Source organism: Giraffa tippelskirchi, chromosome 4 (genome assembly GCF_054371585.1).
Source record: "Giraffa tippelskirchi isolate mGirTip1 chromosome 4, T2T-mGirTip1v1.2.pri, whole genome shotgun sequence".
Classification (NCBI taxonomy): domain Eukaryota; kingdom Metazoa; phylum Chordata; class Mammalia; order Artiodactyla; family Giraffidae; genus Giraffa; species Giraffa tippelskirchi.
In genome coordinates this window covers 197,421,127-197,436,864 of record NC_137278.1, presented here as the reverse complement: position 1 = coordinate 197,436,864, position 15,738 = coordinate 197,421,127, and the positions used below count along the sequence as shown (strand labels likewise).

The following is a 15,738-nucleotide window of genomic DNA, read 5'->3' as shown; positions in this document are numbered from 1 at the left end:
CCTAGTTCTCAAATGAGTCCCAAGGGCAGGTCAGTTACTTTCATCCTTTAAACAACATCTGTCCATAAAGCTCAACTCTGAAAGAACCTATGCTTTCTCTTAGCTCTTGTTCCAATGTCACACCTGCTGACAGGGTACTGGGTGAGTGAGTCTTTCCTTCTCCATAAACATCAAAGGCACCTGGCACCCATGCCTCCCCCTGATCCCCAGCAGGCTCCCAGGGGCATCCAGACAAGTCCATATAACACGTCTGGGTCACAGCCTCTTGCTTCATGCTCTCAAGCACCAATGAGATGGGAGGTGGAAGAATGTTGAGTTGAACCTCAAGGCTATGGCAAGGCTTGCTTCTCATGCCATTTTTTTCCCACCAAGGGTCACAAGGACATCTAGCTACCCATCAAGTCTGAGGTCTTACAGGTCAAGAGAAGACAGAGGATTTCAGCTCTTGGCCTCAGTGTCTATCAACCCTGGCTTAGCCCATGGAGCTGAGCTAGGAAAGGGGTCATAGCAAGACTTGGCAGGTGACCACCTCCTGTGAGACCAAAGTGAGTAGCTATTTCACTCGGGATGATTTATTTCCAGGGGCAAAGCAAAGCAGAAATCCAAAGAGAACTCACTTCTTCCTCTTCAATGCCAGTCAGGTCCCAGAAGTAGCCCAGTCGCATCTGTAATCTCTTCCAGTTTTCAAGAAACATGGTAGCTTGAAAAGAAAGAAAAAATTCTATTAATTTTGAAGAGTGGAGTGCGAGCACCCAAGGCTTCACCCAGTGGAGGATACACCCTGAATATTAGTCGCTCAGTCAGGTCCAACTCTTTGTGACCCCAAGGACAATAGCCTGTCCATGGGATTTTCCAGGCAAGAATACTGGAGTGGGTGCCATTCCCTTCTCCAGGGGATCTTCCCAACCCAAGGATTGAACTCAGGTTTTCTGCATTGCAGGCAGATTCTTTACCATCTGAGCCACCAGGGAAATCCCATTTCTAGGTTACAAGAAAAGCTTAAACACTAATCTCAAGAAATAAAGGAAGAATGGAAGCATTAAAAAAAAAAGTAAGAAATTGGAATGATGGCTTGTAGCCTTCGTAGACAAACCTCGTCTTCCCTACATGTTCTCTGTTCCTGCACCTTCCTCTCACTTTTTTCTCCATCTTTCTGTCCCCAGCACAACTTCCCTTTCCTAGGCCTGAATCATCTCATCCTGAGATTACATCACATCTCCTAATAATTCTACTGAGTCCAGGGTCTCAGACTTCCACTCCATCCCACAGGCAGCTGGGAGATGCAGCTCCCAGAAGTGACATTCATTCATTCTTTAAGCAAATATCTGTTGAATGCCTACCATCCAGACACACTGGTCACCTCGCCCGCTCCAACCACAGCCCTTGAAGGGCAGCCCAACATGCTCCAGAAATAACCAATCCCCTTGGCCCTGAAGCCATGGCTTCTTTAGATCAGGACTGGACACCTGATCCTGCTGACGGGCCAATCAGATTCTCTCTTTTGAAAACTGAAACTAAGAGACACAAAGAGAAATGGGACAAACCACGCAGCATATGAATAAAGGAGAAAGGTTCCTTATAGTTCCTCCTACTCCAGTTCCCTAGGCGCCTGGCTGTACTTCATCTCCTGCTTCCACAAGCTTGCTTCTTACTTTCTTATAATCCCTTGTTGTTTGAGCAAGCTTGAACAGATTTCCTAACCTGAAAAACCTGACCTAAGGTACCTGTGATATACAAAACACTGCTTAAGACATCGTGAGGAGCTTAGGTGAATCTGATGTGGATTTTGCTCTCAAGTGGTTTAGTCTATCAGGAGAGATTTTAAATAACTACGGTACAAAGTACAAAGTGATCAGGGACTTACAAACAGCACAGATAAAGGGCTGTGGGCATGCAGAAGAGGGGATGCCAGCTGCCAGAGTATCTGAGCTGAGCCTTGAAGAGTAACAGCATTTGGGCAGTGCCGAGGGGCAGGGAGAAGGAGGATGCCAACAACCCCTCAAACTTGCAGTGGGTCCCTATTGCCAAGATTCTTCCCTCTGGATACAGAGACCGTGTGTATCTGGCCCATCCTGTCTGTCCCCATCTATTCCCACCATCTGTCAGCAGACACCTCACGTCTGCACTGCTGCTCAGGTGTCGCCTCATTGCCCTCTTCATCCCCAGCTTGTGCAAACTGTCCCTGTCCCATGCCACCCTCCAGTGCTGCCTTCATTGTTTCCTGACCAGCTCAAGCACCATAAGATCAGACTCCCAGGCGCCCACTCCTCTGCACTCCTACAGCCCTTAGGTCTGGTGCACCGGAAAGGAAAGGAACGTGACAGTCCCTGAGGCGACCCCTACCCTGCTACATCACCCCCAGTAACAGCCTGGGCGCCCTCCACTGCCTGCCACGCTGGACCATCGATTGCAACTCAGGTCTGCAGCATAGAAATAGGACTGCAAACTCTTCTTTGGCTGATGCCTGCCTCTGTTCACCTGGGGCATCGCACAGGGCTGAGCCCAGCAAACAGTGAAAGCCTGACCAAGCGTGTGGTTCCTTAAAGCTACATATGTTTCACTTGGTGCTACGTTGCGGTGCATGCATCTGTATCTCCCTGCTGGTCCAGGGGTTAAGACTCTGCACTTCCAGTGCAGAGGGGCATAGGTTCCCTGGTCAGGGAATTAAGATCCCACATGCCTCACAGTGTGGGGGCGGGGTGGGGGATCTGTATCTTTGGTTCCTGGGATCTGAGACCTTTTCCTTTTGTGTGTGTGCACCCGGACCTCTGGACCCCAGCCGTGGCTTGGGAATGCTCTCCAAACTGGGTGAATACCTCTCCTTGCCCTGTGCTGTTGCCAGTGCCCAAGGAGGTCTCTGCACACCAAGTGTGGTCTCCACACAAGAGAGAAGTAAGAATGGGAGCAGACGATGGGGTGAAAGAGTCCCTGAGACTTAGAGAACGAATATGGTTGCCAGGGGTCAAGAATGAGGGAAAGGGATATTCAGGGAGTTTGGGATGGACGCACACACACTGCTGTATCTTAAATAGGTAGCCGACAAAGACCCACTGTACAACCCAGGGAACTCTGCTTAATGTTATAGGGCAGCCTGGAGGGGAGGGGAGTTTGGGGGAGAATGGATCCATGTATATATATGGCTGAGACCCTTCACTGTTCATCTGAAACTACCACAACATTGTTAATCGGCTATACCCCAATACAAAATTTTAAAAAGTCACTGAGGAGGACTCAGGGGGACATGAAGGACACTCATGACAATGGAGAGCAGCTCCCAGCTCCCAGAGGGTATCACGTGCCAGGTATCACGCTGACTGCCCTGCACACACATCCAGTTCACAGTTGTGAGAACACGACAGGGTTGGTTTGACTTCACCCACTTAAGAGATGAGGACGGGATGCTCCAAGGCTGAGGACCAACCTCCGTCCAGGTTACTCAGCACCTCAGCTGAGAGGACGGACTTCAGTGACACTGGGCAAGGCTCACAGTGATGGGTACAGAGCAGGACTGAGACCCACGTTTAAGACTGCCTGACCCTGAAGTTGCTGTCCTTAACCTCCTCCCTTCACCTCCCCTTTCCTACTTTCAATATGGCTTCACTGTCTTCACAAAGTTCCCTGGAGTTTGAAGCCAGAACCCCAGAGGGGCTGGGCCTGACGCCTCCACTAGCCGTGGGTCTGGCTGACTCCTGCCCTCTGCATACTCGACCTCCCGACCCAAGCTCAGTGACCCCCCACTCCTGCCCTGTGTAACCCCTCTCCCAACCCCAGCTCAGCGACCCCCACTCCTGCCCTCTGTACACCCCACCCCCAGCTCAGTGACCCCTCACTCCTGCCCTCTGTACACCCCTCCCCCAACCCCAGCTCAGCGACCCCCACTCCTGCCCCACTGGCAGCCTCACCCTCTCTCTCTGCAGAGAACCACTTCTCCCAGCCTCCTTCCCGGCAGCCTTGGGCCCTGGCCCAGGCCCACCCAGCACAGCACCACTGATCATAATAATCATGTAATGAGAGGCATAACTATTATTTTTAATTGTAATTTGTAGGCAGTCATGCCCACAGGCTCTTGGCTGCTGTAACCAAATACACAATCACATAAAACACAGCAAGGCTGTTAAAATAACAAAACCAAACCCTAAGCCGGGAAGCGCTGACACAACCCCACTCCATTTGTTTTCCCTGCGCTGCTGCTACCACGTGAGGGGAAGAGAGAGGAGACCCCCCAGGGGTGGGTGGGGGGCACGAGGGCACCGTCGCAGAACTCAGGAGGGATGGAGGCATCTGTTCATCCACCGAGGAGAGAAAAGGGGCGGTTGTTGTTGGGGATTAAAAGTGGGAAGGGACAGCCCTGCCCCAATTTTAGGGCCACGGAGAAATCTTGTGTCCTAAGTTCTGGTTCAAAAATATTCTCCTTATTTGCAGCAAAATGAAGTAATTGGCATAGTAAGGAATTCAGAGACTGCCTTGTTTGAGAGTTTGGTGAAACAGTAGCCTGGGTGGGTCGATGGGGAGGTCAGTGAGAGGTGGGTGATTCAGACAATGTCCTTCTTGCCTCTGATTCCTGTTTTTTTATTTATTTTTCTTTATTTTGGCTGTGTTGGGTCTTCATTGCAACATACAGGTTCTCTAGCTGTAGCATGCAGGCTTAGCTGCCCCAAGGCTATGGGATCTTAGTTCACCAACCAGGAATCAAACCAGCATCTCCTGCACTGCAAGGCAGATTCTTAACCCCTGGACCACCAAGGAAGTCCTCCGCCTCCACTTTTAAGAAGATGCAGGAAGCCCAGATCTGCAAGGCCAGAGATTCTCTATCTCTAATAGTCACAAAGCGCAGCTTGGACCCCTGAACCTTTTTTTTTTTTTCAGCTCTGCCCACAATCTCATTTTCTTTACTGAGAAGTTCTCTTTTTTTATTTCTTTGTGGTTTTACTTGTTTACAAATAAAAACATCCACCTGAGGGAAAAAAAAAAAGAAAACAGGAAGTGGGAAGGTACAGCTGAAAACCAAGTCTCCCTGTGACAGGGAATCACACATCCCAGGAAAGGCCTTAAGGGATAGCAGACCAGAGTAATTAAGCTTTAACTACTCAGTCACAGTCATATCTGTAAGACAGACTCATGGGAATTAGGGCTGCAACATAGCAAAAGGTGAAAGGGCATTTCAGGCTCCAGTCAGTTCCAGCAGATTTGAGGTGATTCCAAGAGGTCACTTTTTTATTAATTTGTTGTTCAGTCACTCAGTCATGTCCAACTCTTTGCCACTCCATGGACTGCAGCACGGCCACCTTCCCTGGCCTTCACCATCTCCCAGAGCTTGCTCAAACTCATGTCCATTGAGTCAGTGATGCCATTCAACCATCTCATCCTCTGTCATCCCCTTCTCCTCCTGCCTTCAATCTTTCCCAGGATCAGGGTCTTTTCTAATGAGTTAGCTCTTTGCATCATAGGAATAAAAATTCCTAGTATTTTTATTAATACTAGGAATAAATCTGGGGCTTTCCTGGTAGCTGAGCTGGTAAAGAATCTGCCTGCAGTGCAGGAGACCCCAGTTCGATTCCTGGGTCAGGAAGTTCCCCTGGAGAAGGGATAGACATTCTTGCTTGGAAACTGCCCATGGACAGAGGAGCCTGGCAGGCTACAGTCCACAGGGTCACAAAGAGTCGGACATGACTGAGTGACTCAGCACAGCACTGCGCACAGGAATAAATCTAAAATATGATCCAGCAATCCGACAACTGGGCACATACTCTGAGAAAACCACAATTCTAAAAGACACATGTACCCCAACGTTCATTGCAGCACTATTTACAAAAGCCAGGACATGGAAGCAACTTAGATGTTCATGGACAGATGAACAGATAAAGAAGTCGTGGTACATTTATGCAATGGAATACCACTCAGCCATAAAGAGGAACGCATTTGAGTCAGTTGTGACCTGGATGAACCTAGAGCCTCTTATGCAGAGTAAAGTAAGTCAGAAAGAGAAAAAAAAAGTATCGTATGTTAATACATACACATGGAATCTAGAAAAATGGTACAGATGAACCTAGTAGAGAATGGACTAGTGGACACAGTGGGTGAAGGTGAGGGTGGGACAAACTGCGAGAGCAGCACCGACATATATACATCACCATGTGCAAAACAGACTGCCGGAGGGAAGCTGCTACATAACAGGGAGCTCAGCTCGGTGCTCTGTGATGACCTAGAGGAGTGGGATTGGGGCTGGGGGTGGGAAGGCGTCTCAGAGGGAAGAGATATATACATATATATATGATTATGACTGATTTGCATTGTTGTACAGCAGAAACCAACACAAAATTACAAAGCAATTTTCCATCAATTAGAAAATAAAGAAAATTGAAAAAAAAAAAAAGAAACCCCCCAAAAAGAAAAAAACCAAGATGCTGCTTTTGGACAAGAGGCACAGAGCCGCCCGAGACTGTGCAGGCCACAAGCTACAACTTCACTCTATCCTCCTGACCCTTCCTGTGAACAATTCCAGGGCTACACAGCCATGGGTACCATGTCCTCTGACTCCCTGCCCCTGTTTTGTGGGCTGACGCTGCCACGTGGTCCTGGGCAGTGGCCGTTCTTCCTGGGAGAACAGAGGCTCCCCTGGACACCTTCCCTGGTGGCCGGGTCACATGGGAATCTTTCCAGCCCAGTTCCATCTCCACTCACGTAGAGAGACAGAGGTCGCTGGGTCTGGGTCTAACAGCAGTTCTAGAACAGACCTCCCTCTCCTGCACAAAGTCCCAGGATGTGCGACTCACCGCCCCATCCTGGCAGGTCCTCCAAGCCCCCTGGAGTCAGCAGTAAACCTAACTGTTTCAGCTGCCGGTCTGTGACCCGAAAGATAAGGGCCCACTCCGTAAGGATGAGACTATGGCAGATGGCTGCTCCCAACGGGCTGACACAGGGCCCCCTGGTCCCTTCTGTGATACCCGTGGGCATGTCTTCTTGGAAATGCTCAGTGACCACAGGGGTGGATATTCCAGTTTTTAAGAACAGAAGGGTGCATGTGTGTGTCTGTGTGTCTGTGCTTATGATCAGATGGCTGTGGCCCAGAGAAAGTTTATTACCCCAAGACTCTGGGCGGGGGGTGGGCAGGGAAGGGAGGAGGAGGAAATCGAAGGACCTGTTTGTTCCTTCCTTCACAAATCCCTTTGGTGGGAAGATGGAAAACATCTCTCTGGCATTAAGTGAAATCTCTGCAGTCTACACTTGCAGTGTCCCAGAAATTGCAACTGAACGCAGAGACAGGAGATGAGTCTATGCCTGCCTTTGCCCCCAGCTAACCCTGTGACCGTGGCAGTCACCCCCTGACTCCAAGTGTGACACCAAATGACATCTGGGACTTGCACATCTTAGGAGATGTACCTGGAGGTGCCTATGAGTGTATTAGGAGTTTTCAAAGCATGCATGGGTTCAATTTCCAAACAAACCCTATATGAGATTAATATAAGATTACTCCATCTCTTATTTACATATATATATGTAAAATAAAGCCACGGAGGATATTCTTAGTTTTAGTCCCATGTATGAGTAAAGGAGAGAAATCTATTGTCTCTAAAATGCTTCTTAAAATATAAGGACCAGGGGCTTCCGTAGTGGCTCAGTAATAAAAAATCTGCCTGCCAATGCAGGAGACACGGGTTCAATCCCCAGTCTGAGAAGATCCCACATGCCACAGAGCAACTAGGTCCGTGCACCACAGCTACTAAGCCTGTGCTCTAGAGCCCAGCAGAGGCAAGCCCACGAGCCTGAGAGCTCGTGCTCCACAACAAGAGAGTAGCCCCCGCTCACCACAGCTAGAGAAAAGCCCATGCAGCCACGAAGACCCAGAACAACCAAATAAATAAATAAATAAAAATTTTACTAAAGATATAAGGATTTAATACTAAGGAAGTAAACAGTGAACATTGGCTTTGGTCCCTGCGCCCATCTAAAGGTGCCCTGCACGGAAGCCAGCCTCATGGTGATGACTTACCCCACAGAGCCATGAAGATGGAGAAGAAGACAGTGGCAGGGTTGTCAAACAGGTGGCTGGCCCGCGCTGTCCCACAGGCTGAGCTGAGGTTCCAGTAATCACAGGACTTGTCGCACAGGGGACACATGGTGAAGGCGTTCTGCTGGTCACACATCTCTTTGCTGCAGAAGACAGAGGCTGTTGGGTCACGGGGGCTCCAAGCAGGACCCTCCCCAAGTCCATCACCCCCAAAACACCTCCCACTTGGAAATCCCTGGCTGCTCCAGCAACTCCATCAACAAGGTATATGAGAGCTGGGCTTGGATTCGTCCCCTTGGGAGTATTGTTTTTAGTATCTTGTCTTTAAAAATGGGTGGGTAGACGAATGGATAAAGAAGATGTGGTACATATGTACAATGGAATGTTACTCGGCCATAAAAAGGAATAAAACTGGGTCATTTGTAGTGATGTGGATGGACCTAGAGTCTGTCATACAGAGTGAAGTAAGTCAGAAAGAGAAAAACAAATGTTGCATATTAACGCATATATATAGAATCTAGAAAAATGATACAGATGAACCTATTTGCAGGGAAAGAATGGAGACTCAGACTTAGAGAATGGACTTGTGGACCAGGGAGGGGAAGGAGAGGGTGGGACGAACTGAGAGAGTAGCACTCACATACAGACACTCAGTTCAGCTCAGTTCAGTCGCTCAGTCGTGTCCGACTCTTTGCGACCCCATGAACCACAGCACGCCAGGCCTCCCTGTCCATCACCAACTGCCGGAGTCCACCCAAACCCATGTCCATTGAGTCGGTGATGCCATCCAACCATCTCATCCTCTGTCATCCTCTTCTCCTGCCCTCAATCTTTCCCAGCATCAGGGTCTTTTCCAATGAGTCAGCTCTTCGCATGAGGTGGCCAAATATTCAGGACTGATTTCCTTTAGGATGGACTGGTTGGATCTCCTTGCAGTCCAAGGGACTCTCAAGAGTCTTCTCCAACACCACAGTTCAAAAGCATCAATTCTTCGGTGCTCAGCTTTCTTTATAGTCCAACTCTCACATCTATACATGACCACTGGAAAAACCATAGCCTTGACTAGACGGACCTTTGTTGGCAAAGTAATGTCTCTGCTTTTCAATATGCTGTCTGGGTTGGTCATAACTTTCCTTCCAAGGATGTGTAAAGTGGATAATTAGTGGGAAGCTGCTGTACAGCACAGGGAGCTCACTTCAGTACTCTGCGGTGACCCAGAGAGGCAGATAGGGGGTGAGGGGTGGAAGGGAGGCTCAAGAGGGAGGGGATATATGTCTATATATAGCTGATTCACATTGCTGTACAGCAGAAACTAATACAACATTGTAAAGCAATTATACTTCAGTGAAAAAAAACAAAAAATGGATGGGCTACCTTTGGAGGTATGGAAGCCATCACTAGACGTGACTCAACAGAAAGTGAATGACCACATATCAGTTATACTGTGCACTGGATGGTGCCGTATAAAAGAGTGAAAGTGTTAATTGCTCAGTCGTGTCTAGCTGTTTGCGACCCCATGGACTGTAGCCCACCAGGCTCCTCTGTCCATGGGGTTCTCCAGACAAGAATACTAGAGTGGGTAGCCATTCCCTTCTCCAGGGGATCTTCCCAATCCAGAAATTGAACCCAGGTATCCCACATTGCAGATGGATTCTTTACCATCTGAGCCACCAAGGAAGCCCAATGCTGTATAAAGTCCCATCCAAATGTGCTGAATCTATGGGGCTGATGGGGAGCATCAACAATTGTGAATAAGTCAGCCATCAGAGGTCAGAGTCTATCGTCCTCACTCAAGCACGAGCCATCTCATTAGTGTATTAAGATGGTCACGCAGAGGAATCAACATTAAGTATACTGTTGGATCAGCACAAGGTCTTCCTCCCGGAAGGAGAAGCCATGCAAAGAAGAATGGATTCAGGAGGGAGAAAGCCCAACTTCTAAGTGACTCAGCCACGTGACTGTTTGGAGAAGACAGATTAGTAACCTCAACTGAATAAGAATTATACTAACCACAAAATGGGATGCGAGAGGCTGGAAGAATAAGCTGTGTGTTAATTGTTCAGCTCAGTCCAACTCTTTGCGATCTCATAGACCGCAACCCTGCAGGTTCCTCTGGAATGGAACCTGGGCAAGAATTCTCCATGGAATTCTCCAGGCAAGAAAGAATATTGGAGTGGACTGCCATTCCCTTCTCCAGGAGATATTCCCGACCTAGGGATCGAATCCAGGTCTCCTGCATTGTGAGCAGATTCTTTACCGTCTGAGCCATCAGGGAAGTCCAGGGAAGCCACCAGGGAAGAATGAGGTAAATTCTCCCAAAGTCTAGATTCCAAGAGTCCAAGAGAACAAAGCATGAGTCAAATAAGCATCACCTCTATTGCCACCTATTTTCAGTATATTTCTCTTTACTGGACTCATGCATATATTTGAAATTCCATTCACTTGTTAGATGGATCAGCTGGACCCAATAACTTCAGGCTAATTGGGTACTTGCAAATAAGAACCGAGGATTTCTCAGCCCCAACTGGCTTCCCCAATAACCCCCCATACTGCGGTAGGAAAATGAATGAACTCACCACTCTGGTGTGTGATATTTCCCCTCAGGGATGAGTAGATGGCTAAGCTCATCACTTGGGGGGAAAGGGTGGAGAACTAGAGATTTCACGAAAATGAAGCACTGGCTGTTCTCACAGAGCAGCTGGAGGAGACCGACCCGGTGATGGGGAGGCAGGGATCACAGGCTGAAACCACAGCTGGGTTTTCTCCGCAAAGAGGCAGCAGAGGGCACTACTGAGCACGGTACAGCCAGCTGAGGGAGCTGGTACCCGGGTGCCTGAGCCAAGGGCTTAGATAAAACCCAGAAGCCGGCTGGATGCCTGTGTCTAGCTCCCATCGCTAAGCAGTCAAAAGGTTTCACCGAGGGCTGTCGGTGTCTGTCAAGTCCCAGCTCTCAGGCTTGTTTTTAATGAGCCTCGGCAGGGAAGTCCTTCTGTGTGAGAGAATGGAAACTCTGGGTCTCAGGATAAATCCCAGCTCCTCCACGGACTTGCCGCTGAGCACTCCACTGGCAAGGGTTAAGATCGGTGACTCATTCACATCGACAATATTAAACAGGAATTTCTTAATAGTAAGTTCAGCCATGCTGACTTCACCTGGGCATGCATTTATTGGTAACTGGAGAGCAGGACTGAAGTCTTCTGGGCCAGACACGTGGTGGCTGCCTGGTAGAGGAGCTGGTGCTTTTAGGAGGAGAATACCAATTAGAAAACAGATTCACACGGAAAACTTGTCAGTTTGCACAAAGTCCAGCAAACAGCTTTGCTTCTAAGCTGTATCCATTCAGTCACTAAGTCGAGTCAGGCTCTTTGCGACCCCATGGACTGCAGCACGCCAGGCTTCCCTATACTTCACTACCTTCTGGAATTTGCTCAAATTCATCACCAATCAACCATCTCACCCTCTGCTGCCCCCTTCTCCTCTTGCCTTCATTCTTTTCCAGCACCAAGGTCTTTTCCAATGAATGAGTCGGCTCTTCAAATTAGGTGGTCAAAGTAGTGGAGCTTCAGCTTCAGCATCAGTATATTCAGGGTTGATTTCCTTTAGGATGGACTGGTTGAATCTCCTTGCAGTCCAAGGGACTCTCAAGAGTCTTCTCCAGCACCACAGTTCAAAAACATCAATTCTTCGGTGCTCAGCCTTCTTTATGGTCCAGCTCACAGCCATACATGACACTGGAAAGAATATGGCGGTGGCGGTTTCGTCCCTAAATCTTGTCTGACTCTAGAGACCCCATGGACTGTAGCCTGCCAGGCTCCTCTGTCCATGGGCTTCTCCAGGCGAGAATACTGGAGAGAGTTGCCATTTCCTTCTCCAGGGGATCTTCCCAACCCAGGAATTGAACCCGAGTCTCCTGCATTGCAGGCAGATTCTTTATGGACTAAGCTACGAAGGGAGCCCTCAGGAAAAACCATAGCTGCTACTTTACAGACCTGTCAGCAAAGTGATATCTCTGCTTTTTAATACACTGTCTAGGTTTGTCATGGTTTTTCTTCCAAGGAGCAAGTGTCTTTTATTTTCATGACTACAGTCACTGTCCACAGTGATTTTGGAGCCCAAGAAAATAAAATCTGCCACTGCTTCTCAAATCTTTGTTGTGGAGGAGATTTTTTACATATACACAGGGAGACGGATAATCCTAGAAAACCTAATCTCAGTCGAAACTAGCCCATGCTAAAAGGTCAGGAAAAAATAATATTAGCACCACCTTGGTACAGAGTACTTTGAAATGTGAATGCTGTGTACATAAGTGGTTTTAAAATTAGAATACAGTCAACTGACAATCATTTGTACAAAATGGCAGCCATGCTAGCATGGATAGTCCCACATCATTTAGGTTTGAAGTCAGAATGCTCTGTATGTATTGGGTTGGGGATTTTTTGTTGCATCTTTTGAGTTTTTTGATGCAACCAATTGGAAGAGGATTCTGGAGAAATTCTGCCTTAGGATGACATTAAAGGACTTTCTAGTCTCCAAGACAAGCTGAAAGAGGGGCAGATGCCCCGAGAACTGAAGTCAGGTCTGGGTCATTCACTAGCTGTATCATCCATAGATTCCTAGTTAGAAGCCACAGTGGCTATAAATCCAACGACGTGTTTCTTCAATCTATCATGTTCTCTCGGACACAGAAGAAGGTTGATGAATGGCTTGACCATCAGATGAACCAAGACCCCGGAGTGGGTGGTGTTCTCAATGAGTGACCCACTGCTCACAAGTCAAGTGACATACAGGGCTCTACTAGCCACAAAGGGAGGCAATTATTCAAGAAATTCAGACAGAACATCTGCTATTAAGATCTCAGCTCTAAAGTAACCAGTTTTTTTAAAAAATATGGTTTATATTAATCACCTTTAAAAAAAAAAATGCTCCAGTGTTTCCTATGCATGTAAGCAAATGGAACCAACCCCTTGTTAAGCAGACGAAGGTTCTATAGACACATCACACACATATGGAAATACTATTAAGTGAAGCCTGTGACTCACATATCAAAGTTATTGGCGATAAAAGGTACCATTTAAAGTTCCACACAATGTAACTTTTCTGGTTTTGATGCTGGACTGTGGCTATATAAGACATAATCATGGGGGAAACTGGATGAAGGGTACATTGGGCCCCTCTGCACTATCTTTACTGCTTCCAGTGAATCTGTACAGTTTTCAAAACAAAACAGTTTATTAAAAGTGATACATAGATACTAAACTCCAGGCCTAATGCCCAAAGTGGAGACCTTTAAAATAATCCCAGGAAGGGTGAAAGTTTTTAATCCTGCTTAGGAGTGGCTGGGAGGACAGGGAAGCCTGGCATGCTGCAGTTCATGGGTCCACAAAGAATTGGACATGACTTGGCAACTGAACAACAGAACAACAAGGAGCGGCTGATAGACACAAACCCTCGAAGGGTATGAATCTGTCTGGATTCTGTATTGTGATTTAGAGGCTGTTCTTTTATTGACAAGGAGCAGTATCGATTGTTGGTGAGTGTTCATCAGGCATAGAGCTTGGACTTTTGATAGATAAACAATTATGACTGAGAAGCCGTTCTCAAAAACTACTTCATAATATGCTTGACTTTTTCTATTTACACCTTCCTGATTGGCCACACCTTATTCTGAGTCTGAAAAACTGAGAATCAAAATTTCAAATTTTACAGCAGCCAATTTTACACATTTTCATTTTGGAAAGTTAAAAAAGTTCAAAAAATTTTACAACAGACTCCACTATGCAAATATATACATACATTCTATCCATAAACACACATATCACTAAATTAAATGTCATGAAACAATTCTGATACTTCCTTCTCATGATGAATGCTAGTATTATATTTCATTCTACTCTATCTTATCTTATTCTTTGTTGTTCAGTTACTCAGTCATATCCGCTGACGTGACCCCATGGACTGTATCACGCCAGACTTCCCTGTCCCTCACTAACTCCTGGAGATTGCTCAAACTCATGTCCACTGAGTCGATGACACCATCCAACCATCTCATTCTCTGTCACCCTCTTCTCCTCCTGCCCTCAATCTTTCCCAGCATCAGGGTCTTTTCCAGTGAGTCAGCTCTTCTCATCAGGTGGCCAAAGTATTGGAGCTTCAGCTTCAGCATCAGTCCTTCCAATAAATATTCAGGACTAATTACCTTTAGTCTTATTCTAATGCATCTTTTAAAATATTTATTTACTCGGCTATACCAGGTCATAGTTGTGGCACACAGGATCTTTTAGTTGCCGTATGTGAACTCTTACTTGCAACATGTAGGATCTAGTTCCCAAACCAGGGATCAAACACAGCTCGCCTGTATTGGGAGATTGGAGTCTTAGCCACTAGATCACCAGGGAAGATCCTTATTCTAGTTCATTTAAAAGATAACCATTCAATTGATTCTATAATCCACTAATGGACTGCTATCCATAGTTTATAAAACATCACACACTCAACAGGCAATGTGATGTATCTGCAATGATGATGATCTCATTGTACAAGCATGTACACCTACACACATACAAGAACCCACACGTGTGCGGGTACATACCTTTGCAGCGTGTGTAGACCATAGTCCCTTCCAGCTGCCATGGCCACTGTCACATACGTTCCCACGTGGGGAACCAGGGCACAAGTCCTAAGTCCTGATATCAACCAGCACATGGACTCCCCACCCACCATGTTGCTGGTCCTCAGTGCATGGGAGGAGTCCTCCAGTTTGGATCAACCTGAGACCCCAATCCCCAACAATCATAACAGGGCAACAGAGCTGTGTTTTCTGAGAAGACACCAGGAGGGGCCAGCTGGAGCTCCTGGGCAGCCGAGGAGGGTCAGAGCCCTGGGGAAGACACCACAGATTACTGGGGAAAGCAAAGGCTTTGGAGCAGGAGGCATGTGCCTGCATGCTCGGTTGCTTAATCATGTCCGACTCTTTTCAACCCCATGGACTATAGCCTCCAGCCTCCTCTGTCCATGGGATTTCTCAGGCAAGAATACTGGAGTGCATAACCGTTTCCTACTCCAGGGGATCTTCCCGATACAAAGATTGAAATTGCATCTCCTGAGTCTCCTGCATTGGCAGGCGGGTTCTTTACCACTGAGTCACCTGGAAAGCCAGGAGGCAACAGAGGTCAAATCTCAACCATGGTGGACTTCCCTGGCAGTTCAGTGGTTGAGACTCCACACTTCCACTACAGGGGCTGAGGGTTCGATCCCTGGTCAAGAAACTAAGATTCCACATGCTGAGGGGCATGAGCAAAAAATAAATAAAACATCAATGTGATTTCACTGATCTGGGTTAGAACCAGGGGCTAATTAAAATAAAAAATCCCAACCCTGACAACTATTACTTTCTGAAGCTGGACAAGTTAGGTGACCCTGCCTCTCCATGGAGACCATGTCTCCATCTCTCTGAGGTGAGAATAAGAACACCTATTGCTGACAACATTGATCGCTTCAGGATCGAAGACACAGTACTTAAAAACCATCCAGCACTGGTACAATTCACACTAGGAATGTGGTGTGTACTCCTTCTTCCTTTGGACTTCCCAAGTGGCACAGTGGTAAAGAATCTGCCTGCCAATGCAGGAGATATGGGTTTCATCCCTCAGTCAGAAAGATTTCCTGGAGTAGGAAATGGCAACCCACTCCAGTATTCTTGCCTGGAGAATTCCATGGACAGAGGAGTCTGG

General features: G+C 47.3%; 1 protein-coding gene across 2 annotated transcripts in view; it reads right to left on the bottom strand.

The window, feature by feature from the left end:
• ANO2 (anoctamin 2) overlaps window positions 1-15,738 on the bottom strand; it is a 328,686-nt gene that overhangs the window by 158,152 nt on the left and 154,796 nt on the right. For both annotated transcript variants that reach the window (XM_081587341.1, XM_081587340.1), the window contains 2 exons: window positions 7,991-8,151; window positions 618-700 (listed from right to left, as the gene is read on the bottom strand). In XM_081587341.1, coding sequence (XP_081443467.1) covers window positions 618-700; window positions 7,991-8,151 — 244 coding nt within the window. The remainder of the gene's footprint in view (window positions 1-617; window positions 701-7,990; window positions 8,152-15,738) is intronic.